This window comes from Doryrhamphus excisus, linkage group LG9, assembly GCF_037039965.1.
Source record: "Doryrhamphus excisus strain RoL-2023G ecotype Guam linkage group LG9, RoL_Dexc_Guam_v1.1, whole genome shotgun sequence".
Lineage (NCBI taxonomy): Eukaryota > Metazoa > Chordata > Actinopteri > Syngnathiformes > Syngnathidae > Doryrhamphus > Doryrhamphus excisus.
The window spans coordinates 14,019,948-14,045,309 of NC_136365.1; the positions used below are offsets into that span (position 1 = coordinate 14,019,948).

The window sequence follows — 25,362 nt, forward strand, 5'->3', positions numbered from 1 at the left end:
TAAAAATGATAAGGAAACATTTCTTAGCACGTGTGCGTTATTGACCCAATGTTTTCATTATTGGTTATCAGGCACAACGTGTGCATTGAAAAACACATATGCGCCGAGACTGTTTCACTTCGCTGCCTTTTGTGATTAGAAGAGGGTGTCGTCTTGTTCCAGCTGCCACCACCACAATATCTATCCATCAGCAGCGGTTCCCTTTTCTCACTTTGGGTCTGAAGAGAAGTGACGCATGTGAGGTAATTGTCCATATGTTAGATCAGATATTCAGCCATCCTTTTCAAAAGTGCAACCGCAAAGCTTCTCTTTTCCTGAAATTATATTTTTGCGTAGGAAACATAGAAAAAAGATGTAATAGTTTACAATATATACCATGCACATGTCCAGCTTAGAATAACGTATGTAAACAGTAATATGCACCGCATTTGTCTTAATATTCTTAATTTCGACACTATGACTATACAAATGTGAATAATTACATATGATGTTATTTGCTGACACTGAAAATAAGTAAACACATTGGCTGGTGAAATCGCTTGTAATTGTTATCGGTTGGTCTTCTGACATCCTGAGGGGGGCGCTGTTGAAACACATTTTAAGAAGCAACGCATCCAGTGTTTCTGACCGAGTCGCCCACATTGTAATAAAAGTAACAACATCCTTGATAATAGTTGTAAAATGGATGAATAAACGTATTAAACGTGTTTGAGTGGTGTGGGAGGAGTGAAAATAACGATCATTTGCCACCTTTGCTGTGACATTTCTCCCACTCGGAGAAGCCGATGTGAGCATGCGCACTGCATCGCCTCTATGGGGACTGGGAGGACATCACGAAAAAAAAACGTAACGGCGGCACCACCACAAACCCCTACGCCGAGATTGCGTCTCTCCGCTGCGCCGAGCCCGCGCCACCATAGCGGCCCACGACTATGCCCGGTGCGGCGCCAGAGAGCGGGACGACCACTTGAAGGGCCTACGGCGAGGTCCGCGTCGCTGCCGGGAGGGGGGGAAATACATTTGTTCGTATGGGAGCAGCATGCGGGAAATGGTCGGAGGTTGCTGCGTGTGTTCCGACGAGCGAGGCTGGGCAGAGAATCCGCTGGTTTACTGCGACGGACACGGCTGCAACGTCGCCGTCCATCAAGGTAACGTTAGCTGCTAGCGTGGAAGGAGCGTACAGCTGTGGCGGCCGAGCCGGCGGCTGGGGGCGCCCGTGGGGGGCTGCTCGTTCAGCCTGTCTGCGTGTTTGGTGTGTACGTGCGTGTTTGTGTGGGAGGGGTTGGTAGGCGTGCGATTTGTTGTTTCCTGGCCAAGTAGGTTGTGTGTGTGTGCGTGTGTGTGTGCCCTTCTTGTACACGACTATGAGACAAAACATGGCCCTTCCTGATGGACACTGTAGCCTTGCCGTGTCCACTTGCTTTACCGCACTGAGGGGTACAGTATTCCGGAGAACTGGTCAAGTCAAAACTGCGTATGTTAACCCTGAAATGACGGAAACTCTCGGGTTTTCCATTCCAAAAAAGAGAGTTTACGGGTCCCTGACACGATTCATCAACTTTGCTTGGACTTGTGTTCTACATTGTTCGATTTTGTAAAGCGGACAGTAAAGTCGTAAAAATGACACTATTGCTCGCAGTTCAGGCTCATTCCGAAAATGATGTCTCCTGGGTGACACCTCTCAGCTAAACATCTCTCTTCATTCTGTATATTTTTCATCAAAATAATTGTCACGCCATAATGTTGTGTTGCTGACGGATGTTCACAGTATCCCAGTGATGCTGTATGTTGATTTTCTTTTCCAAAAGTGGAAGGTTTGAGACGAAAATGGGGGAAGCAAGTAGTGATGTGTCGGTCATTAACTAAAACTATTGACCCATTGCTCATATTTTCGCTATAATTGCTGTAAACATCCTGTGTTTGTTTACCTGAGCGATAGTACTCCAATCGCATGACGTCCGGAAATGAGACTGAACAGCGAGAGCTAGCTCGAGAACTATAAGTGTCATTTTTGGCAAAGTTACCGTTCGTTTTTAAAAATCGTCTTTATGACCTTCTAAATATGCTTTTTTAACATAATTTGAGCCCTTGAGACATGGAACAACACCCCTATTGTCACCTTTATACTTTTGGTAGCTAATTATAGTAAACATAATAGGAGAAAATAAGACTCACACATGTTAGCATTTGAAGAGTTCCTTTTTTAACTTCTTGTTGTGTGCAGTACTTCCTGGGGTGGTTATTGTCTCACCAATGTAACATTACTGATACATATAGTCAAAATGTCCTTCGATGCCTTATATTTGTATTTTTATGACATTTTTGTGCTTGAAACAGCTTCATTGCGCCATGCTTCAGGCAAAAAATATGTCAAATTTGCTTAAATGTGCATATTTTTTGACTAAACAGCATGACTTGGCAATGACATGAATATGAAAAAAACATGATAGAGTGAAATTTAAGGATCGACCGATATGGTTTTTTGGGGGCCAATGCCGATACCGATTTTTTTCCATCACCTTTAGCCAATGGCCGATTTTGCTTGGGCCAATATTTGTGGCCGATACTGCTTCTGCTCCCTCAATTTACATGAACAAATGACAATGATAACAAATATTACAGGTCTCAAGTTTAAACAAATATTTATTGAAATGTAAACACTGAACACAGTAGGATTCATCTTTCTTAAACACGCATTTAAACGGCATTATCAACTTTAAAAGGAATAAATATTCAACCATGTGCAAAACATTTCTGTCGTAGTTTAAGTTTTATCTAGCATCGATGTGATGACTGCACCTCCGCAGTGTGATGCGCACACCCCCGCCCGCCCGCCTCCACACACAAACACATCACACTGACACAATTTAGTACAATGTATAAAACATTTCTCTCATCATTAAAGTTTGTGTTGTGCACGCTAAAGACCTCTCAGAAGCAGACACGGCTGCTACAATTCCTTCTGTGCATGTGCGTGCATGCTCGGAAAGAGCGCACACACATAACACGACACGCATTTAACCTCAGCCCGACGTTCGCTGAATGAAACTCCTCCAAACACCATGGGACTGAATTGCCAACGTTGACATTAAAGCAGTGTTGGTAACAGCTGTACATATTAGCCTCCAACTACATCAACAGCTCCCTAATTCCAACGGTAGGAACTTTTAAAGATGAAGCATTCAGCAGCATTCCTGGTTTTCAGACCCACAAACTAAACTATATTGTAGCGTCGCTGGCAGCACGTCCTGGTCCCAGCGTGCTTTGCGGCACCGTCAATGTAAATAGTTCGTCAGTTTGTAGTTAAAGATGCATAGTTGTTCATTCTTGGTCTGCTCAACTAGTGAGAGTGCTTTTATTTGTCTGTCGCGTTGGTATGTGATGTTTTTGGGATTTGTTGTTGTCACACCGTGAGTTAAACTGTTATGCCTAGCGGTCACCCAGTGAAACGTGATAGGCTGTGTATGGTGTAAAAGGCAAGCTTATTCTTTTACTTGTGGCATAAAAATAGCTCTCTGCTTAAGAGACCCTCGAGTGCCCCAATATTTTCAAGCACGTATATTGCATGCACTTGGCGTTCATGGTACCTATTTCAGTGCAGGTGGCAGTATTTAAACTAAGTTTAGCTGAAAGAGGCTAATTTTTTTCTACCGTCTTAATTTTCTACCGTTTATCCTCATGAGGTGCTGGAGACTATCCCAGCTGTCTCTCAGGGACAGGCCTTGAGAGGCGGGGTCCACCCTGGACTGCTGGCCAGCCAATTACAGGGCACACATTCCCACAACCATTCCCACCCACATTCATACCTATGGACAATTTGGAGTGGCCAATCAACCTAGCATGTTTTTGGAATGGGGGGAGGAAACCGGAGTACATGGAGAAAAGGGAGAACATGCAAACTCCACACAGAGATGCCCGAGAGTGGAATCGAACTCGGGTGTCCTCGCTGTGTGGCCTGCAGGCTAACCACTCAAGCTACTCTGCAGCCCATGCAGTGAAATTAATAACACAATAAAATGAAATAATAAAATAACATTTTAATCATTATTATAAGCTAAAACTCAACTCTGAACCCCAAATGTCACTTCCTGTCCACCGCCCATTCTTCTCCCCTATATTTACTGCGACACACACAAGCACATGTTTTATTTCTGTCTTAATTTAATCTAAAGGAACTATAGGGGTGTTATTTTATGTTCTGGACTGCTCTAATAATGTTCAAAATGTTATTTAGAAGGTCATGGTGTCAAGAAGGTCAACTATAAAAATATTTCATTTCACAGCCAGGTCTGGAAACAATTAACCACAATAACTGGGGTATTGCTGTGTCTCATTCATCTCGTATTCATTTCTTTTAACACAATACCAATGAAAAGAAGCAATAAAAACTATAAAGAAAAGTTTTTGTATATTTATTTTACATTTTGCAGACAAAATGCTCTTTTCTGTGCTGTGATCTTCTGTTGAGTTGTGGATGGGTATGGTGCTAAGTGTGCGTCTACATGTGTGCCAGCATGCTACGGCATCGTCCAGGTGCCCACCGGCCCGTGGTTCTGTCGAAAGTGTGAGTCACAGGAGAGGGCTGCGCGAGTGGTGAGTGTATCGCCACAGCACACATCACACACCGAAGTCATCCCACACTCAGATCATCGTAACTGTGTGCTTCGACAGAGGTGTGAGCTGTGCCCCCATAAAGATGGTGCACTGAAGAGGACGGACAGTGGAGGTAAGGTGGGAGTAGCTGCCCCCCCCCAAACACACACACCCTTTGTGATTTGTTTGTGTCACCCTTAGGTTGGGCTCACGTTGTGTGTGCACTCTACATCCCCGAGGTGCAGTTCGCCAACGTCCTTACCATGGAGCCCATCATCCTTCAGTTCGTTCCACATGAGAGATACATGAAGGTACTGACACACGTCAAAAGAGCAAAAATTGCCACAAAATATTTGTCCAAATTAGGAGAGTGTTTTAAACGGACTGGGGAAGAAGGACAAAATAATAAAAACTATTTATAAAACATACCACTTCCACATGCAATAGGAGGAGTACGTCTTTTCACTCCAATGCCTTGCAGTGGTTCCCAAACTTTTCACAGTCCTGTACCCCTTCGGACATCTGACTGGAAGTCATGTAGCCCCTCCTCCTGCAAAATCATAAACCAGACAATGAAACATTATTAATACAGTATATATTATGATATCATACTTAAAATCATGTGTCATATTCACATTGAGAGAGATTGCGATGATATGTAGTATTCAACACTGGTCACCAGGTGTCAGTACTATTCTCAGTGAGACACACAAGCACCAGACTAGATCGCCGGAACAACAGGCTTTTATTGCAGGTTTGAATGATCTCATAGCAGGTACTATAATCCCTAACACTCTGAAGCCCCAGCGTCGTATTCTTAATGTCTTATTTTCTCTTATTATGTCTAGAATATTGGGTAGTACCAACGTAAAGGTGGCTATAAGGGTGATATTTCATGTCTTGAAGGCTCTAGTAATGTTAAAAACTGTATTTAGAATGCAGTGAAAAAGGTTTTCAATGCCCTAACGATGAGAATATTTCATTTATAAATCCTACTTCATAGAAACGAACTTATCACAGTCGGGTCTGGAACCAATTAACACCACTAAACAAAGGCTTGGTACGGACTTTTTGTTTGTGTTTGTGGGGTTTTTTTGCAGATTGCAGGCCAAAAAGTCCAGCATGTCAAAACTCTCCCTTTAAACATTGCATAGAAACGGGTCCTTTGTGTGTCAGCATGTAAATGCACACATGTGAGCATTCAGTGGGTTTCATATTACCATGTCAGCTACAATGAACTGCATGCAGCTTTCCCTTGTCACAACCATTCATCCATCGCTTGCAGCTCGCATTCCTCCACAGCGTCAACGTTGGATGGGGAAAACCTGAGAAGCCACTCTTCCTTCTGCACGGCCCACGCGGCTCTGTCCGCGTCCTACTTCCATTTCAAAGCTGATGTCCTTTGAGGGTAACATAAGCCCCCTTTAGCCCTGTGCAAGGCGGGAATATTGAGCCATTATTAAGCCTCCCCGCTTTTGTCCCGAACACACCGAGACCGAAAAAGGGGGCCAAATGTTAAGCCGACACTGGAAGTATTCAAAGCGGTGAATCAGCCACACACTGATGTGGTCATTTTTATGGCAGTCTGGCAGGATCTATCATGTGTCAACCTGGCGAGAAAGCAGTGTGGGGTTGGGAGATTGGGGTCCAAAGGGAGAAACAGGCTGAGGTAAAAAGGTTTTTTTGTCCCACCCCTGTTGCTCAGCCTCCTTAGCGCACACATCCCGTCGCAACAAGCACACACACCGTCAGTTACACACATACTGTATATGACACCAATTTCATTGCTAAAGCTCAAAGTTAGCCACTGTATTTCTAACACTTTCTTTAAAGAACAGGATACAGGTTTGCTGGTGCTGAGAAGAGTGATACCATAAAGTATCCTGTAAGACCAGCCATGGATCTCTGTCCCGTGGGTGTCCATAGAGGCGTCCACAAATATTCTGTGATGCCATCTAGCAATTCTCTCTTGGGTCAGCCACCTTTGTTGTTGCCTTCGATGACGCCAAAGACCGCAGATTTGTGCAGATGTGGTCAAAACATTTCAGCTTTCTCTGCATGGCAGTTCGTTGGAGTAAAGTTTTGCTTTATGCTGTCCATCATGCTCACCCTCTGCCATACTTAATTGTTCCATATTTCGTGGAACCAACTAATGCTCAACAATATTTCCTTATCTATAAATAGAAAACCTGTTTACAACCATCTAAATAGGGTTTTGAACATTATTAGAGCCCTCTAGGCATGAATTAGCACCCAATAATCCCAATATAGTAGACATAATAGGAGAAAATAAAACATTTGAGGCATAAATAAGACCTGTGCTCATGTGTGTTGCTGTAAATGTGTTCTGGTGGAGCAGACAGAAAGTGTCTTTGAATGCGCCTTCTGAATGCCTAACTTTCCTTCATTTTGCCATTTTTATGCTTCATGCAAAAAAATAGTTAATTAGAGCTTAATTAGCTTAAATGTGCATATTTTTGACTGATATTAGGCCGTATTCAACTACAAAGCAGCATGATTTACATATTGACAGTGAAGCTGCAAAATTGGAAGCAGAAAGTGGTGAGGGTTTACTGTAGGGTTTCCCATGTTAGGAAAGAGCACAGTCGGTTGGTTACCCAGCATGCCTTGTGGTATGTTTGTGTCATTTTGCATGCATCTTCGTGCTTTGGTGCTTATATTGCTTCCGTGGGGGGCATGAGATAAGGCTGTGTGTTAACTTTCTCTTGTTATTGTTCTACACATCATGAGAGGCATTCGTGTGTTTGGGTTCATGACCTCCTTTTCCTTTGTGCGTATTTGCTAGGCTGATAAAGAGTGCTTCCTGAAGCAAGAATGACTATGCATGCTTCCGACTAGCTCCTGTGCGGCGCACGCTTGCCAAAATATCAAGTGTGTCAAGAAGCGTCCGTATGATACATACCAACGCTGCATTCAAAGACAGTCCCATTATTTTGGGTTTATGAGCGAGGGCAAACAGACCACCAAATCTTTTTGTGGCAGTCCAAAGGTACCAGTGGTGGGCCGCCACAAGTAAAATGAACGTATGCAATTCTGCAGCGTTTTCCTTTCAGATGTCAGACTTGATGGAACTGTAACGGATATCCGACCAATCATTCCTCCTTCTTTCACCAGACATGTTACATCTGTGAGGACCACGGCCGAGAGAGCAAGGCGGCATGCGGCGCGTGCATGGCCTGCAACAGGCAGGGCTGCCGACAGGCATTCCATGTCACCTGGTAGGTGTTGTGTGTTCGTGTGGCCCTAGAGCAGGGGTGGGCAAACTACAGCCTGGGGCCACATCCGGCCCGCCAAGTGTTTGAATATGTCCCGCCCATTCTTTCCAAAGTATTTCATTCAAAAATAAACATAATTTTTTTAAATAATTAAATTATATTAGGAAAGCAGGAAGTGAACAAATGTAACAGTTACTGATTGTAAAAGTACCAGATGGAGGGGTAGGATTTAATATGCTTTGCTTCTTCCTACTCCTTTTGGACATGTGGAACTGTGAACTGATTATGTGATGCGCTCAATTGTAATCTGATGCATGTTCAAATGAAATAAAACCATTACCATTTAAACTCAACATACGACCTGGGATCATGGCTTGAGCCAACATTTTCATGGTTTAAGTCGCTGCAATTTTGTTATTTGATGTGGTCTGTTGTTTACAAAGTGCTCCTGACAAAAGGGACACAAGCACATTATAATAATAATAATAATAAAAAATAAATAATATAAAATAATAATACATTTATTATTATTATTATAAACTTATAACACACTTTACATCAAATAAATGATCTCAAAGTGCACATACAGCAGATTGCATTGCACTTTTACAGATACAATAATTCCAGGTGGACTGTTACATGTAAAATATAGAGTATGGCACCCCATCAAATTTGTTAAATCGATGCGGCCCGCCAGTCAAACGTTTGCCCACCCCTGCCCAAGAGGAAACATCTTGTATTCTTTTCACATATCGTCTCAGCTCAAAGTTGCAGAGACTCTACAAAACTCTGCTACAGATGTATAATATTAGTTATCAGCACTATAGCTGTTTTACCAACAGCTTTGTAAACGTGCTTTAACACTGGAGCATTGGTGGAGTCGTCTGCATGACTCCCCCTTCTGGGATTCAGAAATGCAAATCCTGCTATCCTGATATAAGGATCAGACAAGGTTTATTTTTCAGACAAGTCTTTTTAAAGCGGAATTATTAGACATTCTAATAGTGGAAGATATTTTTGCAGAGGTCAAAGGTGTTTTGTTGTGTGGGGTTTTTTTTGCTGTGGATTGCTATGGAAGTTATTTTCATCCTGCCATTCAGTCTGACGTGGAATCAGAAAGAAGATCTAAATGTGCAATAATGACTGTTAAGGTTTACGTTTACGTTTATATCAAAGTCTACTGTAAAGATAAAGACAAAATCAGTCACGGGTTGGTGTGTGCATGTCTTTATGTGCATGTCTTGTCTTTTCTCCTGTCTGACCTGCTGCCTGGTTGTGTGTAGTGCTCAGATGGCAGGTCTGCTGTGTGAGGAGGAAGGCCCAGAAGCCGACAATGTCAAATATTGTGGCTACTGCAAACATCACTACAACAAAATGGTAAGAGGCACGGCCATTTCTTAATATCTAATTCAAATGAACTGTGTGTGGTACTTTATGGCTAAATTCAAATCTCATGACATCTCCTTTACTTCAGAACTACTACTGATTCTTTAAATACTGTGTCGCAAACACCTCGTTCTTTGGCAGGAGCCAATCATGAGCTATCAGTGCATTCCAAAAAAGCTTATCAGCCCATTGGGATTTTTGAACAAATTTAGTGGGTGCATGTGCAGAATGACTGTAGAAATATCCTAGAAAAGTGTTGAAATCTATTCACTGGCTGAGGATTGAACCAGCAACCATCAGGTTGGCAGATGATCACGCTACGACCCGAGCCGTGCCACAGAACAAACACAATGTTACATGTCGTGTTAAATGTAAAATTGGTTTCCACCAATAGGGGGCGACATTGAAATGGCACATTTATTTTCAATGGGGGGGGGGGGTTGTCCTGAAGATTGTAGCAACAAGCTACACTGACGGCACCATTACTATCATCGTTATCATCACCGTTATTGTCACCATTATTATCATGTGTTTATGAGGGAGCGCCAAATCTATTTGTAGCAGACTGCCACAAATAAATGAATGTATCGGGGAGGCTGGGAGAAAATAATTCGATCCCATTTATTTTTTATTCATAGCAAAAGAAACTGCGATCCAGTGAAAATAGTAGTGCCTTCAGTCACTCCAGGGGGCGCTCAACTTCTCCAACGCAGGACAAACACCACCACCACCGGCAAAGGAAGGTCAGCACCTGTCTCAGTTGCTGTGTGTTTTGTTTTTGTTTTTACATTTTTTGGGCCCAGCCTCGCCCATCTCTGTGTGGAGTTTGCATGTTCTCCCCGTGCATGCATGGCTTTTCTCCGGGTACTCCGGTTTCCTCCCCCATTCCAAAAACATGCTAGATTAATTGGCCACTCCAGATTGGTTGTTTGTCTATATGTGCCTTGTGATTGGCTGGCCACCAGTTCAGGGTGTCCCTGTGACCCTCGTTAGGATAAGCGATAGAAAATGAATAAATTAATGAATTTATTAGGTCTGTCAAATGATTCACATTTTTAATCAGATTAATCACGGTTTTCAAATTAATTAGTCGTGATTCATCACCATGTCACATTATGTCTGAAATATGCCCATTTTTATTGTATTTTATTGAAAAGAAAGATAAATGACACTCGGGATAATATACTGTATATTTGTAAGTAGAGACAAATTCTGTGGCAATTTAAATTTAAAGTTAAGCGATGGCACAAAGATCACTTTAACACTGGTTTCTTCAAAAGCAGAATATTTGAATCAAACTTTAACAGTGTTATTATGAGCAATGAGGAGTTGCGTTCAAAGACACCGCGTCATTTAAGTTGAGTTCACATGTTTTGAGTGAATGTTCTGGGATTTCCAAGCATACTCAAAAGCAGCAAATTGTACTTCCACATTAGGAGTCACAAAGTGAGTAGAAAGAATATATTTACATTTTGGTTTATTTAGACCACACATACACGCATGATAGAGACGTTGCTGTGATGTTTGGAGTGTCCGTGAATGCATCCAGTTATCTGTCTGGTGACAATGAGGAAGTGTTGTTGCAAGGACGACTGGATGTCGCTTGTGTGCAGTTGGAGGTACACACTTTATGCTGTTGGAACTGCACTGTTGTTGATGCGTTTGGGTCAGAATTCAGTTTGAAAAGACAACACTGTGCCGCTTTCTGAGCCGTGGCTTACCGTATGACTTAATTACGCTAAAAGATTTGACATAATTCATGAAATTATTTAGATACTGACATTAAACTGGCTATTTTTGACAGGCCTAATATTTATTAGTTATCCAAAAACTTGCAAATGGTCTTTGCTGCTTTGTATGTCTGAGTCGAAGTGGGGGAGTGGAAGCTGTACACCTGATGCCCGTGTTACATGTGTTATATGTATTCAGAGTCATAAGGACAAGATTCGTCAGAAGGAGCGCCACAAGAAGACCTCAGACAGCTTGGTACCTTCCGTCATGCCGAGCAGTATAGACCCGGTATGAGCAGCAGGAGTGACAAGTGAAGTACACAGCTTCTGTCCACAATGCTTTATTTCAAATGTTTGGAAGTGAATGTTTGTCCTTATATGCACCAATTTTGAAACATGGCTGGTCCTCAGGTTATGAACAGGTTCTGTTCTTAGACTGTGATGTTTTAGAGGAAGTCGGAACTTATACAAACTGAACACGTAAGTCACAGAACACATGAAGGACATATAAAAAGATGAAATACAAAAATTAAAGCAAAGAGTGATACTTTTTCAGTGGCTGACTTTCAGACCTTTCCACCTTATTACAACATTGTGCCAGACTCGTCTGAAAGGACATCTTCTTGTAACAGCGCACCGAATCCATGACCCCTCAAGCAGTCATTATCCTTCATGGTATTAAAAATGTCTGTGAACACGGGACAGCTGATCAGCGTAGTGCTTCAAGGCGGTGGGGGCCCAGAGTCTGGTCCAGCTGCTTTCCGGGGGTTCTGCTCCTGAAGAGTTTGTTGACGTCTCTCTCATGGATGGAAAGAGTCGTCACTGAGGTGGATGAGGAGGGGGAAGGGAGGTCCTTTAAGGCGGGTTTTGGTGGAGGTGACTGGAGCTGGAGCTATTGGGAGGTGTCGAGGGGGATGGTTGCTGGACTGTCCTTTTGTCTTTCAAAGGGGCAGTAGAACTCATTCAGGTTGTTGGCTAGGCGTTGATCGTTGATGGAGTGGGGGGGGTAGGCTTGTAGTTGGTGATCTGCCTGAGCCCTTTCCAGACAGACGCAGAGTCGTTAGCTGAGAATAATGATGAATATTAGCTGATGAATTAGGAGGCATGTTGTTGGGGCAGGGGTCTATTATCTTATTCTTATTGCTGCTGACAATGTGTTTGTGTGTGCATGTCTGTTTTGGGATAGATCTCTTCCAGCCATCACAGCTCCAAAGACAGTGAGGGAAAGTCCAAGAAGCCAAACTCACACGGTCACGGTCATCACAGCAAGAAAACAGGAAGTACCGGCAAGAGTTGCTCCTCCTCTTCCTCTTCATCCAGTCCATTCAATCCAGGTATCACATCAACGATTAACAGTATTTCCCATATTGTTTTTTTTTCTGAAAAAAATATTTATTTGAAAGCTTTCCAATAACACACTGCATCTGAGCAATGGTGTCCATTGGGGAGCTGTAATGACGTCAGCCTCCCTCTGGGCTCATCTGGCTCCCTCTGGTGGACAGTGGCAGCATTGCAGCGCCGTCCACCCATTTTCTATGCTGCTCGTCCTCCAATGAAATGCTTTGCACAGACGAAACTTTAAAATGTTTGTTTGTTTTTTCCACTCTAAACTCATATTGGTACATGTTTTTTCTCATGAAGGTGGATCCCTGTCTTCGGCTCAAGATTTTCATCAGTTCACCTCATCCCGTCTGGAGCGTGACCACAGTAGTGAGGATCGCAAAGTGCGTCACAGGAGGCCAACAGTCCAGGAGGACAAAGGGGCGCACGAAAAGGAAGAAGATAAAGATGAGAAGGAGGAAGAGGATCGCAAATATCATAAGCCGCCAGCATTGACTCCCGCTGAAGGCCCACCTTCAGCGTCACAGGGTCATGATCGCTCAGATGGAAACTCGAGCCCTTTCGAGAACAAGGTGACAATTTCCACTTTTGGATCCATCATGCGTATCACGTCCACGTCCGCTCTGGGGAGCAGCAGTAAGATCCGCAAGATCTCCACGGGGGACTACAAACCCTCCAAGTCACTGTGCAAGCTCTCTCAGCTGAGCACACCGCCCATCCCGGAAGAGGCAGACCTGGAGAGCAAAACCACCCCCCAGCCTCTGCCGCGAGAGAGAAGGCACCGCGGCAACAAAAGGAGTCGCCACGGTCCCGGTCGTCCTCGGGGCAGCAAGAACCAAGAGAGGAGAGATGATGCGTATCACCACCATCATCACGATGCCACGCCGCCGCCTCCGCCTCCTCCTCCTCCTCCTCCTCCAGTCTACACCTCCTCGCTCTACCCGAGCCCGTCACCCATTCCACACCCCGCCTTCCCTTCCGCACTGCCTACCACCACCACCGCCCCTTCGTCCTCGTCACTCCTGTCCTCCTCGGCGAGCAGTTTTTCCACGAGCCGTGGCAACTCGTTGCTTGGCTCAGGTGAGTGGGTGTGTGTGGTTGGCCTCAAGCTTCCTGTGTGTGTGTTGAGCAGAAGGTGCTTGCACTTTAGCTTATTCGTTTGCAGACACATGTACACAATATGGTAATGGTTTAATTTCATTTGCATCAGGTTACAATTGAATGCATCCCATAATCAGTTCACAGTTCCACATGTCCAAAAGGAGTAGGAAGAAGCAAAGCTTATTAAATCCTACCCCTCCATCTGGTACTTTTACAATCAGTAACTGTTACATTTGTTCACTTCCTGCTTTCCTAATATAGTTTATTTATATTTATATTTTGTTTTTTGTTTATTTTATTTATTTATTTTTTGTCACATACCAACGTACGAGGTGATATGACCATACAATGACATAATGGGTACCATAGTAACTGTCAATATAGTGATATATATAGCACATCGGGACTGGTTCAAGACTCTTCATCCTTGTATTTAGCAAACATCAACTGCTTGTATTGTTTCTTGAATTGGCTCATCGTTGTGCATTGTTTGACTTCCTTACTCAATCCATTCCATAGTTTGATTAGATTAAATTAGCATTAATTGCTATATAGGTAAAATTATGGGCGATAATCGAATCGAAATCGAATCAAATGGGATTTTAAAATGAATCGCTATTTTCTAGATTAATCGATTACAAAAATAATTGTTTAACCCAGCCCTTATGCTCATGTATGTCTGGTGTCTGGCACTTTAGAGGGGTGTCTGTCTGTGCTACAGATTCATCTCAGTACAGTAAAACTGCATGTTTCGGGTGGCCTTTTATTGGGTCCATCCTCAGGCACACCATGCTATGATAGATAGAAGATTGAGCAGTATTTGAGAGAGAGAGAGAGAGTCCTTTTGTGAAAGATACCATACATTACATACAGTACATGGAGTTTGTATTTGATACATTTTTGTAGAGTTTAGTGTAGTCTGTCGCAGTGATTGCTAAGAGAATATACTTCTGCCATTACCGTAAATTCCTGGATATATTTCACACATGTCCAGATCATAAAATTACATATTTCGGCATGCACGTGTCCATGAGGACCATACAGCGCTTTATTTAATGTGAGATAATTTAAAAACTTTTTGTCAGACCATTGGAAATTGCAGGAGGTCGTTACATGTCATTACTCAATATAACATCTGACTCACTGTTTAATCTCATAAACAACATTAAACTCACCAGTTCATTCATTGGAAGTGAAGCAGCATAGACGGATGGTGCTGCAGTGCTGTCTTTGTCCACCAGATGGAGCCAGAACATCTCAGAGGGAGGCTGATGTCATTGCAGCGCCCCAGTGAATTTGTTACTCAGATGAAAAGCTTAATGGGAAAACTTTAAAATGTTGGGTTCTTTTCATTTCTGAGGTATACTTTAGGAATTAGTGTGTGACCAATTTTGTGTTGTTTGTGAGACGGCACCGTCATTCAGGCTGTAAAGTTGTCATACTGTTGTATATAAAGACTTTCTGCGAATTCCAATATGGAACAACAAGCTTGTTGTGAGTGCATAGACAGTTTGTGATTGGCTCCTGTCAAACATAAATGATGACTTGTTCTGTCTTTCTCACTCAGGTATCTATTCCAGCCTTAAGAACCCTCTCACGCCATGCGGAGGCATCTGCAGCACCTCTGTCTCTCTGGGTGGGGGGGTGTGTAGCACCTCTTTGTCCCTGGTAGGGGGCATGTGTAGCACTTCTCTATCATCAGGAGTACTCCCGTCCCATGCGCTCGCAGCCACCGCTGTTACAAACACACAGGTGCAATAAAAAGAGTCAAGACTCTGTAACCCTGCACAGTCTCACAATGACATAATTCATTGTGTTATGTTACTTGCATAACTCAAGATTAGCGCATTTATGAAAATGTTCAACAGTGTGTATTGTGGACATCCACACTAACACAACCCATTGTCTTTTAAAATCAACTCCCAGGTGCATCCAAGTTTCAGCAATGTGACCTCCACACAACATTTCACCAGTGGTCTCTCCACACTGCCACCTCTCCTCAGCCAAGCCCCGATCACACGACCAGGTACGACCAGGGCATCAAAAGTGGCCTGTTACTGTTTTTTTTTGTCATCTCTCAGTCAAATCTGGACATCATACGTCGTGACACTAAGTTTCACATTTAAATATTGTCCCCTTTCATAGAGTCAGACCTTGATGACTGTCACTTCCCATGTCAGGGCAACTCGCCGAGGGAGAGTCTTTCATCACAGTATGTCTCTTTGTGTTTACCTTTCTCTTATGTTATCAGATTGTTGAATAACACAGGTGAAACAATATTTTGGTTCAGATATACAGTAGATCCCTGCTAGTCCGCCATCCAGAAAAAGTGAAGGGGAAAAAAAAAGCCAAATACATGGAAAATAATCTATTTTCAAAGAGAAAAAGGCATGTTTTTTTACATCAAAAATCCACAAACTTTATGTGCAACCATGAATATGCGGGGATTCACTTTAATCGGAGTAGTATCAGTAATCCATCGGTTAACTACCCACATGACTGGGTGACTATGAGACATTGGCTTCTCCTTTTGACACATCTTTTCTCCACACACATAGGTCTCCTATGAGCTCCCTTCCCCTTCTGTTTGACCAGAGAGACGGAGTTCGAGCATGTCCCGAGAACGTCCCCCAGGCGAGCTCCCACATTGAGCTCCTCCTGGAGAAACATGGCAATGGAGAGATGGGAGTCAACAGTGAGTACCATCACTCCTCAGCCACTCCGCAGTGTTTTTTATTCTTATCTCCCGAATGTTAAATCGAAAACATTTCAACAGTACAATCGTGACGTCATGATGGCCATCCCGTCCACCGGGGGGGAGTCTGCCTCCTGCCCCAAAGTTAGAATCGTCACTCCTCTGGGACCTGAAACAGTATTAGCTGAAAATGGATAGTTGGATATTGTTCACTATTGTTTTAAGTCAGGAGGTGTCCAAAGTGCGGCCCCACGCCATTTGCAGCATATTCTCCAATATAACTTAACAATATATTTTTTTAATAAGCAAAAATTAGAAAAATCAACAATACATTGAAAATATTTGGAGGAAAAAATGTGTACTCTAACGTAATGTATAGTTTCAGATTTTCGAAAATAATGTAATAGTATGAGGAAAAATAATGTCATTTTAGTCAAATAAAATTAAAATATTAAAGAAAAAAGATTTTGTAACATTATGAAACACAATTTTCTTGTATATTTCTTAGCTACCCTTTTGAGTGTTAAGTTGTTGTGTGATGAGATTAGCACTTTGTAAGGCGACACTGTGAGTCAGACTGTTACAGTATATTTAGCAACGACTTCCTGCAACTTCCGATGGGTTGACAAGCTCGCTGCAAGTTGCCTTACAGCCTGTGATTGGCTCCTGCCAAAGTAAGAGCTTGCTATTCTTCACTCGAGACCGGCACAGTATTCAAACAATTAGTATTAGTTCTGAAGTAAAGGTGATGTCACCAGACTACAACATAAATTAGCCGCTGGTCATAAACGAACACCCTTATTATAAGTGGTACAATAACTGCTTGTCTCCTGTGTTCACAAGTCGTGGAGATGCTCCAGTCCCTTCACTCGCTGCAGCAGGAGAACCAGCGCCTCCAAGACCAGATCCTCAGTCTGACCGCCAAGAGGGAGCGGATGCAGCTGCTCAACACAGAGCTGGCGGTACCTTTCCCTCGTGGTCATTCTGTCCAAGGCTTTTTGCACACCGCTCCCCAGATCAGCTTCCTGTCCTCCAGTCCAGGTCAGATTCTTCATGCGTACTCAGCACAAATGAATGTCGCTACTGCGTCTGCTCTTTCATCTGTCCCCCTTTTTTGTCAGCCAGCTGCTGCATGTTGCATCCCTAAACATAAATGCACGATTGGGTCAAATATTATGAACTGGTATGAAAGTCTTACAGTTGTCCCTGTGTCCACTGTCTTTCTCAGACCCACTTATCAGCAGTAACAGTGCGCTGTCCAAGAGCTGTTTCCTTAACGACACTTCCTTTGTTACCTCTTCTGAGGTGAGAACTGAAGTTTATTAACCAATCTCTGCACTTTCCTGCATGGGTTTGAGCCTCTGAGTGTCTGAAATGAAGTGAGATGAACAGCCAAATATGCTGAGAGGGGAAAATGTTTGTGTATCTCCTCAGGACCTCCACTCTGGTAGTCCGTCCCGCAGTAGCTCTTCCCTCTCCTTCCAGAGTACCCCTCCTCCTCAGCAAAGCCCCGCCTCCTTAAGTCAGCCCGTGCCAAACGGGCGAGCTGCGAGCGAGAGTTTGGGGACAATCAGTCAGGCTGGCAGCTCCACTCAGCCTGTGGTGGGTGGGCTGCTGGCATCCCTCGTAGGGAGTCCTCAGCTGAGCGTGAACGGAGCGCTCAGCATTCTAAACGGGGTGATACAGTCTGCCGTCCAGAGCACGTCCCAGTCCACGCTCCCTGCTCTGCACCCCCAGCCGCCTCCACTCAACCCCCAGTCACTGGCACAGAGCTTTCAGCTTCCCAAGAGTGCCAGCCCGTATGTAGCTACCTTGTGTTTTATGTCAGGCTTAACTTTCTAACCTGACACTTTCATTTAGTTATTATCCAAAAGTTCCATTTTTACAGGGCCTCAAAGCAGTGCTGTTTCTTGCTATAGGCCAGGACGCTATAGGCCAAACCTTTTCTGCCGACTTTATACAGCGATGTGACTAATTTATGGCTATGTTCTATTCTCATGACATCTCCAATACTTCAGAACTACGACTAAGTATTTAGATACTGTGCCAGTCAGTGAGGAGTGAATTGAACTCACAACGAGCTTGTCAACCCACTGGAAATTGCAGGAGGTCGTGAACTCATCACACAGCAACTTAACACTTAAAGTAACAATACGAAAAATATCCAGCTGCATTGATATCAGCCTCCCTCTGATGGACAGAGGCAGCATTGCAGCACCTCGACAGGCATATCCAATGAGCTGCTTTGCTGGGCTGAAATGCACTATGGGAAAATGTTTTTATTTTAAAGTTGTTCTACCTTTCGAGTGTTCTGAGTGATGACATGGCCTCCTGCAATTTCCAATGGGTTGACAAGCTCGTGAGTTTTCTTATGACTCATGATTGGCTCCTGTCCAATAAAGAGCTGCCATTTTATGATGTGGACGGTCTGGTGGGACAAATCTAATTTTCTCCCTAAATTTAGTGGGTGTGGCTTAAAAGTTGGAGCATCTCATCGGACATTACAGTAGATATTCTAAGATATTATGTTCTGTATACAGTAAAGTCTCGTTATATCGATATCGGTTATAACGAATTACTGCTTATTACGATACTATTTTCATTTCCCGGCAAATTTCTATTCTTTTATGATATAATTAGTTCCGTTAGTACGATACCCGGTTATTATGATAATCCGGTTACTACGATGCCCTTTTAATCTCCCGCCAGCCAATTTGGTCTGCTTATATCGATACAAAAGCAGCTTAAATCAATCTTTGCTTAAGGATTTCTATGTATACCAAAAAAGAACAACGGCTGCTTCCAGTCAACTTTATTTTTCACACTTCCACCACCAGAGCGCAGCACACACACCGATTCCCGCACTTCCTGGTTGACAGGTCATGCTCAACCCGCCCCACATAGCTGGCCAAACACATGCCTGCAACAGAAGAACCAACTGACATAGCACACACACCTATTCTTACGAAGACACAAGCGTACAAATACATGTATTTAATTGTGTTGTATTCAGATATCTTTTTATCGCTTGCAATAATCACTGTTTTTCATATGTACATGCTGGCGTTCGTGGTTCGTGTGTATAGAATCTATACACACGAGAGAAACCACGAACGCAGTTGGTTCTTCTGTTGCAGGCATGTGTTTGGCCAGCTATATGGGGCGGGTTGAGCATGACCTGTGAACCAGGAAGCGCAGGAATCGGTGTGTGTGCTGTGCTCCGGTGGTGGAAGTGTGAAAAATAAAGTTAACTGGAAGCAGCCGTTCGCCGTGTTCTTTTTTGGTATTGAAATCCTTAAGCAAAGATTGATTTAAGCTGCTCACTTTTAATGCCCACTTTTAATGCAGTTCGGCACAGGATCGGACATATCGACAGTCCGGTTATATCGATATTTTTTATATATTTTTTATATATATATTATATATATATTTTTAAAATATATTTTATAATATCGATATAACGAGACTTTACTGTATTTAAAGAAAAAACAGCCAATGATGACGTTTTTCTATTTTTGCTGCATTTTTTTTTAATTTTACAAATATCAACTTTCGGCACACATTTTTTTCGCTCTAACATGACTTACCGTGTTAGTTAAACTTTTTTCTTGGTCTGTTTCAACTTTTTATTATAAATTTATTATTTTACTTTGTTCTTTTGTGTGGATTGTTTTGCATAGTACTATGACTTTTAGGGTTAGGGTCATACTGCATAGCTGTACATTTGTATTGGTTCTTGGGACCATTTCCCCACCAGTGGCATTGTCTGTGTTTAACTTCAATGCTACATTGACCTGCTCTTGATGCATAATGAAGTATTATGTGTGAGATCGTCATGTTGATGGATGGATGGATGCTTTATTCATCTCCAAGAGAAATTCACAGATCAAATATTTTAGATTTTTATAAATTCTCAAAATTGTTTTTTATTTATACATCTTTCATATGCATTCATATTTATCATCCGTGTCACTGTTGATGTTTGTCTCCCAGGTCTTCTCTCCTAACCGAGCAGCAAAAGCAGCTGATTCTGGAGCAGCAGCAACAACTCCAACAGTTCCTGACGTCACAGAACTTCACTCCGGTAATGTACCGTTAGAAAACGATTTCACGATTTACCCTACCATTAAATTAATAAGGTCAAGTTCTTTAAGCTTCCGTATTTGTACATAACCACTTTTTTTGCAGTGTAATTCATCTGCAAGTACAGCTATGATTCCACACAAAATCAACTCCTACATGTCTTGAACGCACCATAACATGGCGGTCTTGTCCACACTGTAGGAGCAGCAGGCGGCACTTTACCAAATGCTCCTGCAGCAAAGGCACAGGGAGCTGCAGCGCCTCACGCTGGCAGGAGCCCTGACGTCCACGTCAAGCTCGCCCAACCTCGTCCAGTCCTCAGTGACGACCTCCCCACTGCAGGGCAGCCAAGGAGGAAACCACTTCGGTCTGCAGGAGGGGGCGCTTCACAAGCCTGTGAGTGAGAGCACATGTCATACTTGGGGTGTGGGGGGATGGGTAATGATCCACTGTAATTTGACACAAAAAAAAATCAAAAAATACAGCACTTCCTTATTATCTACCGCTAACAGTGAGGTGCATTCATGAACACCCGGATTCTGAACATCAATGCATAACACAAGCAGATCGCTATCTATCCATCCTCACTATTATCACATTATCCTCACTCGGGTGGCATGGGTATGCTGGAGCCTATCCCAGCTGACTGGGCAAGAGGCAGGGTACACCCTGGACTGGTGGCCAGCCAATCACAGGGCACATATAGACAAACATTTCTAACACGCATGTTTTTGGAATGTGAAGGAGAAGAAGCTCTGCAGCTGCCGGTCCTCGTTTGGGAAAGAAGAGAGTACCAGAAGGAAGCGAGTTGGCAAACACAACGCTAGTCGTTTTTAACAAAGTTAAAGTCGCCAGGGTCCAGTAAAGTCACCAGCTCCGGTGGAGTTTTACACTTTAAGATCGCTGATTCGCTCATTTCACTGTCAATCAAAAAGGGGTTCCGCCTCAGCCAAATCATCCCAATCCCCGAGCAAAGACAGCATTTATCCAATCCGTGGCCCTGTGGGGATGAATGGCAAGGAAGTGGCGTCAAATACCTGTGATAAGTAGCTTATTCTGAACAAAAGGTGAAGGTGTTTTAACTGCGGCTGTCAATCAATTCAAATATCCCATTGCGATTAATCATATTAGTTCATAGTTAACTCTGATTAATCACGGATAGAAATAAGTATAGTAAGTAGGGGAAATCTCTTTGTGGTAAACGATTTGATGTGCAACTACAACGATAATTACGTCTAATTTTATGTTTAAAGGATATAAATTTTGGGCCATTATTTAAACCAATACAGTCAGCAAGCATATTTTTGTATGTCTATTTTTCTTTATTACTAGCATGTTAGCTCTTAAACTTGCCCGCAAACGTTCAGCAAATACAAAATGTGAGCAAGTGAGACATCTCACACTGACAAAAACATGTTTTTGTTTATTTGTGTCAGCTCAAAATAAGATTTGTTTATTTATGATATTGGTTTTAAATTCTAAATGTTTATTAATAAAAAGCCTATGTAGGAACATTCAGAAGGGATTATTATTAAAGATTTGCCTCAATGCACCTTTCCTTCATGAAATGTACAAATGAATTTTCATTTCTCCTTTAAAACACATTCAAATACATAGAAATAATCATTATATTACAGTAAATATTTTATTACAATACTGTAACTATCCCACAGTTTTTTAATGTTTAATGCAAGCTGCGGTTTGTCATACTTTTTTGACGGTCATTGAACGCAGCATCTACAATTCTCCGGTGCCCTGAGGATGTATGGATGTATTTTCCCCCATTTTTCTTTCACCTCATACTTGCTCCCGAATGCTTTGATGAATTTGAGTGCTAATGTGCATCATTGTGGTAGTTCCATGCTAAATGGCTAATGCTAGCACAACATTGGACTTCAGCCACGGTCATCACATTGACAGCCCGTCAATAGCAGCTGGAACTCTGATTTCCGCGTTAACTTTGACAGCACTAGTATTAATGCATATTTAGTCAATGAAATGTACACACAGCAGTACATATTTCAACACTTTTTAAGACATTTTAGGTGAAGTTGAGCTTGGCTTGCAGTCCTAGAACAATCACCACAGATACACATGCATATAACATACACATACTGGATATATGTGTATGAAGTGTATGTGTTTTCATCGTGTGCTTCCAGGCTGCAGGAGAGAAGGGTGGAGACAAGAATGGGTGAAATCTCCCAATGCTCCCGACATCAAAGGAAGAACTGAGGTCATGTGACATTAGGACGGTGTTTCTTTTATGAATGTACAACAGGATGGACTCAAGGGTGAGATTTTTGCGTGCAAGTCGTCTCTGATGTTTTTCTACAGGCAGCTTTCAGAGAGCACCGATCCGACGCGCTCTTCCCCAATTGCACTAATTTGTTAGCCCCAGCGACCTGCTTGTGTGGCCCGGGCTCAACTTTTATTTTGAAGTATAATCTCGAGCACTGATCCTTCCTGTATATTTTGCGTTCTCATTGCGGGGGGTTTCTCTTTGCAGCCTCGTACGTCTTCCTGAACGTCCGTTTTTCCCTATATGTTGCATTTCAACGTGAACTAGCTATTACCTCAACTTTTCCTGCCACCTTTTTTATGGTGATGTGTGGTTTCCTTTTTGGGAAAGCGTGTTTTACTACTGGATGGAAACAGACGCCAAAAACGGCAGAGTCAAAGCACGCGGTTTTCCAGTTGCTATGGAGATTAACAGGATGAAACCAAACATTTAGAAGTGTGCACTTTGCATGTTGGTAGCTGACTGAGCGACAGTATTTAGTCATGAATGCATAGGCCGCTCAGTGCAGTTTGGATTTACACAGCGATTAGGCACTTAGGTTTTTATGTTTCTGTCCAACATAATCTTTTCATGTCTTGTTGTTCCTTTAGCAATATTGATAGATAATGCCTTAATGATGCTAGATACGCAGAGAAAACATTGGAAATCTTTCACTGTCTATACTTTGGTCGTGTGTTTTTTTTATCCAGGGTACACAGAGACATCTTCTCAGCCCGTTGTTACGTTTGATAGATTTATCCGGGTGTAATGTGTGAAGAACCTGATAGTGATAAGAGAACGTGTATTTTCTATGGTATTTTGTGTTCAGATGCAATGTTCTTTAGTTGTACGTGCTTTTGAGACGGACACGATGAAGCCTAGCCTTAGCAAAGGCTGGAAAGCATAAGGGACATGTGTGTCATTGCTTTTGGGTGGGTGAGGATGCTTAAAGGGGTCCTATCCTATGTTTGCGTGCAAATGTTGTACAAATAGACCCCTGCACAATCACAATTCAGTGTTTGTGACCTTGCAAATTTGCCCATTTTTGGTCAACAACAAAAAAAATCTCATTCACCATAAGTGGGTAATTATAAGTATGTGATTACCATAAATACTTTTTTCTTAAACTTACACCACGGTTCGGTTAAGCTCTTTTACTACTAATTGTTTAAATACTGTGCCGCTCATGAGTCAATGAGGAAACGGTAGTTATTTATTTCTATGGCAGGAGCCAATCATGAGCGATCAGTGCACTCACAAAAGGCTGGTCAACACACTGTAGTCAGTGGAGGTCAGTATAAGTATATACATTCATTGGGGCGCTGCAGTGACGTCAGGATCCATGTTTTTGCTTTGGGTTTGGTGTCCTCCAGCTCTCTCTGGTGGATAGAAACAGCGTTGTAGCACAGTTTTCTATGCTCTCCTCCAATGAAATTGTTTCCTAATTAAATGCATTTTGGGAACACTTTTTTTTTACATATAAAACTTGTATTGATACATTTTTCTACATTATAAGGCATTCAGAAGACACGCTCCAGTCACTAGGTGTCAGTAATGTTACTGCAATGTTGGTTGAGATACAGATGATCACCAATGGTCTCAAAACAGTAATCCTTTAACACAGGCTAATGTTGCAGTTGTTACCCACGCCGAGTTAACACTAAACTCCGATCCCCCGATGTCACTGGCTGCCCGCCCCCCATCGGAACCCATTTGCAGCAACACACACGACACAAATGGGTTATTTATGTCTTATATACTATTATGTGTACTATATTTGGTATTGTTAGTGTAAATGTGAGTATAGGAGTGTTATATTATGTCTGGAGGGCCCTAATAATTTTTAAAATGGCTCATTTATAAATAAAGAATTCTACGTTGCGGAAATTCACTTGATCAGGTCAGGAACCAATTCATCATGATAAACGAGGTATTGCTGTATTCATGAAAACAAACATACTATAGTGTCCCACTGGGATCCAAATATTTTTAAAAGCCGCTGACATGAGCAGGATAGGACCCCTTTGAAGGAAACATTGCAGTGGGCCTATATTGGCATCTTTGCTTACACCTTGCTCACATGTTGCTTCCATTCCAGTAAGCATCACAGGAAGTGATTGTTTTCTGTCTTTTTCTGTTTTGTGTAGCAATCTCTCGTTTTTCTCACCTGTCCAGCTTTGAGTATGATCTCCTGCCGTGCTAGCTTAGTGGATGTCAGAAAGCAACTCGTAGGCGATAAATACAGGAGGAGAATGTTAAACGTAGTGAAGCAGATATGAGCCAATGTGGCAAACATTGATCAACAATTTATGTGTTTTTGGAATTCTGACAAGACAGTGGCTGTGTTCGACAGCGCATACTCACCTAGTACTCATACTAACTCTGAGTATGCAGTGTGCCATTTCTGAGTATGCGAGAAGTTCCCGGATGCATACTGCATTCGGCAGAAATGTTGAGTATGTATCATCAGCTTACGAAAAGTAAGGGGGAGGGGGTATTTTTGTGAAAACAACCGGAGAAGTGCTTTGTTCACTTTGGCTAGCTTAAATTTTGCCGAATTCGTATGAACGAAATTGTAAACAGTTGGTATTTAATAATCATAATACATTTCAGAGATGCTATACGGTGAAGAAAAAAGTATAAAAGGTATAAAAGGAATAAAAGTATAGAATTGAGTAAAAACATAGTAAACGATGCATTAAAATACAATATCCAAACATTCATTCAGAGCTAAAAGGCTAAAAGCGGGGTGGGGCACAGCAGTCAGGTATAAAAAATTAGACATTAAAAACGGATATAAACAGGTGGGTTTTGTACAAATAAATGGCATACTCGGGCTCTAAACGGCCACTTTCTCACCTGATAAAAAAAAATCTCAATAAAGTGATATATTTAAAGAGTTCAGAGCTTTAGAGT

At 42.5% G+C, this 25,362-nt stretch overlaps 1 protein-coding gene across 5 annotated transcripts; it reads left to right on the top strand.

Moving 5' to 3' along the window:
- The first annotated feature begins 104 nt into the window (after window positions 1–104).
- LOC131122301 (protein AF-17-like) lies at window positions 105–23,751 on the top strand. 5 transcript variants are annotated; one of them, XM_058065375.2, is made up of 20 exons: window positions 105–242; window positions 4,514–4,593; window positions 4,672–4,726; window positions 4,795–4,904; window positions 7,729–7,832; window positions 9,113–9,206; window positions 9,854–9,958; window positions 11,145–11,234; window positions 12,132–12,279; window positions 12,587–13,366; window positions 14,955–15,139; window positions 15,314–15,413; window positions 15,533–15,599; window positions 15,946–16,082; window positions 16,926–17,123; window positions 17,311–17,387; window positions 17,517–17,881; window positions 20,076–20,166; window positions 20,367–20,561; window positions 22,328–23,751. In XM_058065375.2, the coding sequence occupies exons 4-20, from the start codon at window positions 4,857–4,859 to the stop codon at window positions 22,361–22,363; spliced, it is 2,820 nt and encodes a 939-aa protein (XP_057921358.2). In that variant the 5' UTR covers window positions 105–242; window positions 4,514–4,593; window positions 4,672–4,726; window positions 4,795–4,856; the 3' UTR covers window positions 22,364–23,751. The 5 variants fall into 5 exon arrangements, with proteins under 5 accessions (XP_057921358.2, XP_078649580.1, XP_057921357.2 ...); XM_058065372.2 differs by lacking the exon at window positions 105–242 and adding an exon at window positions 754–1,148; XM_078793454.1 differs by lacking the exons at window positions 105–242; window positions 11,145–11,234 and adding an exon at window positions 749–1,148.
- Window positions 23,752–25,362: the final 1,611 nt, after the last annotated feature.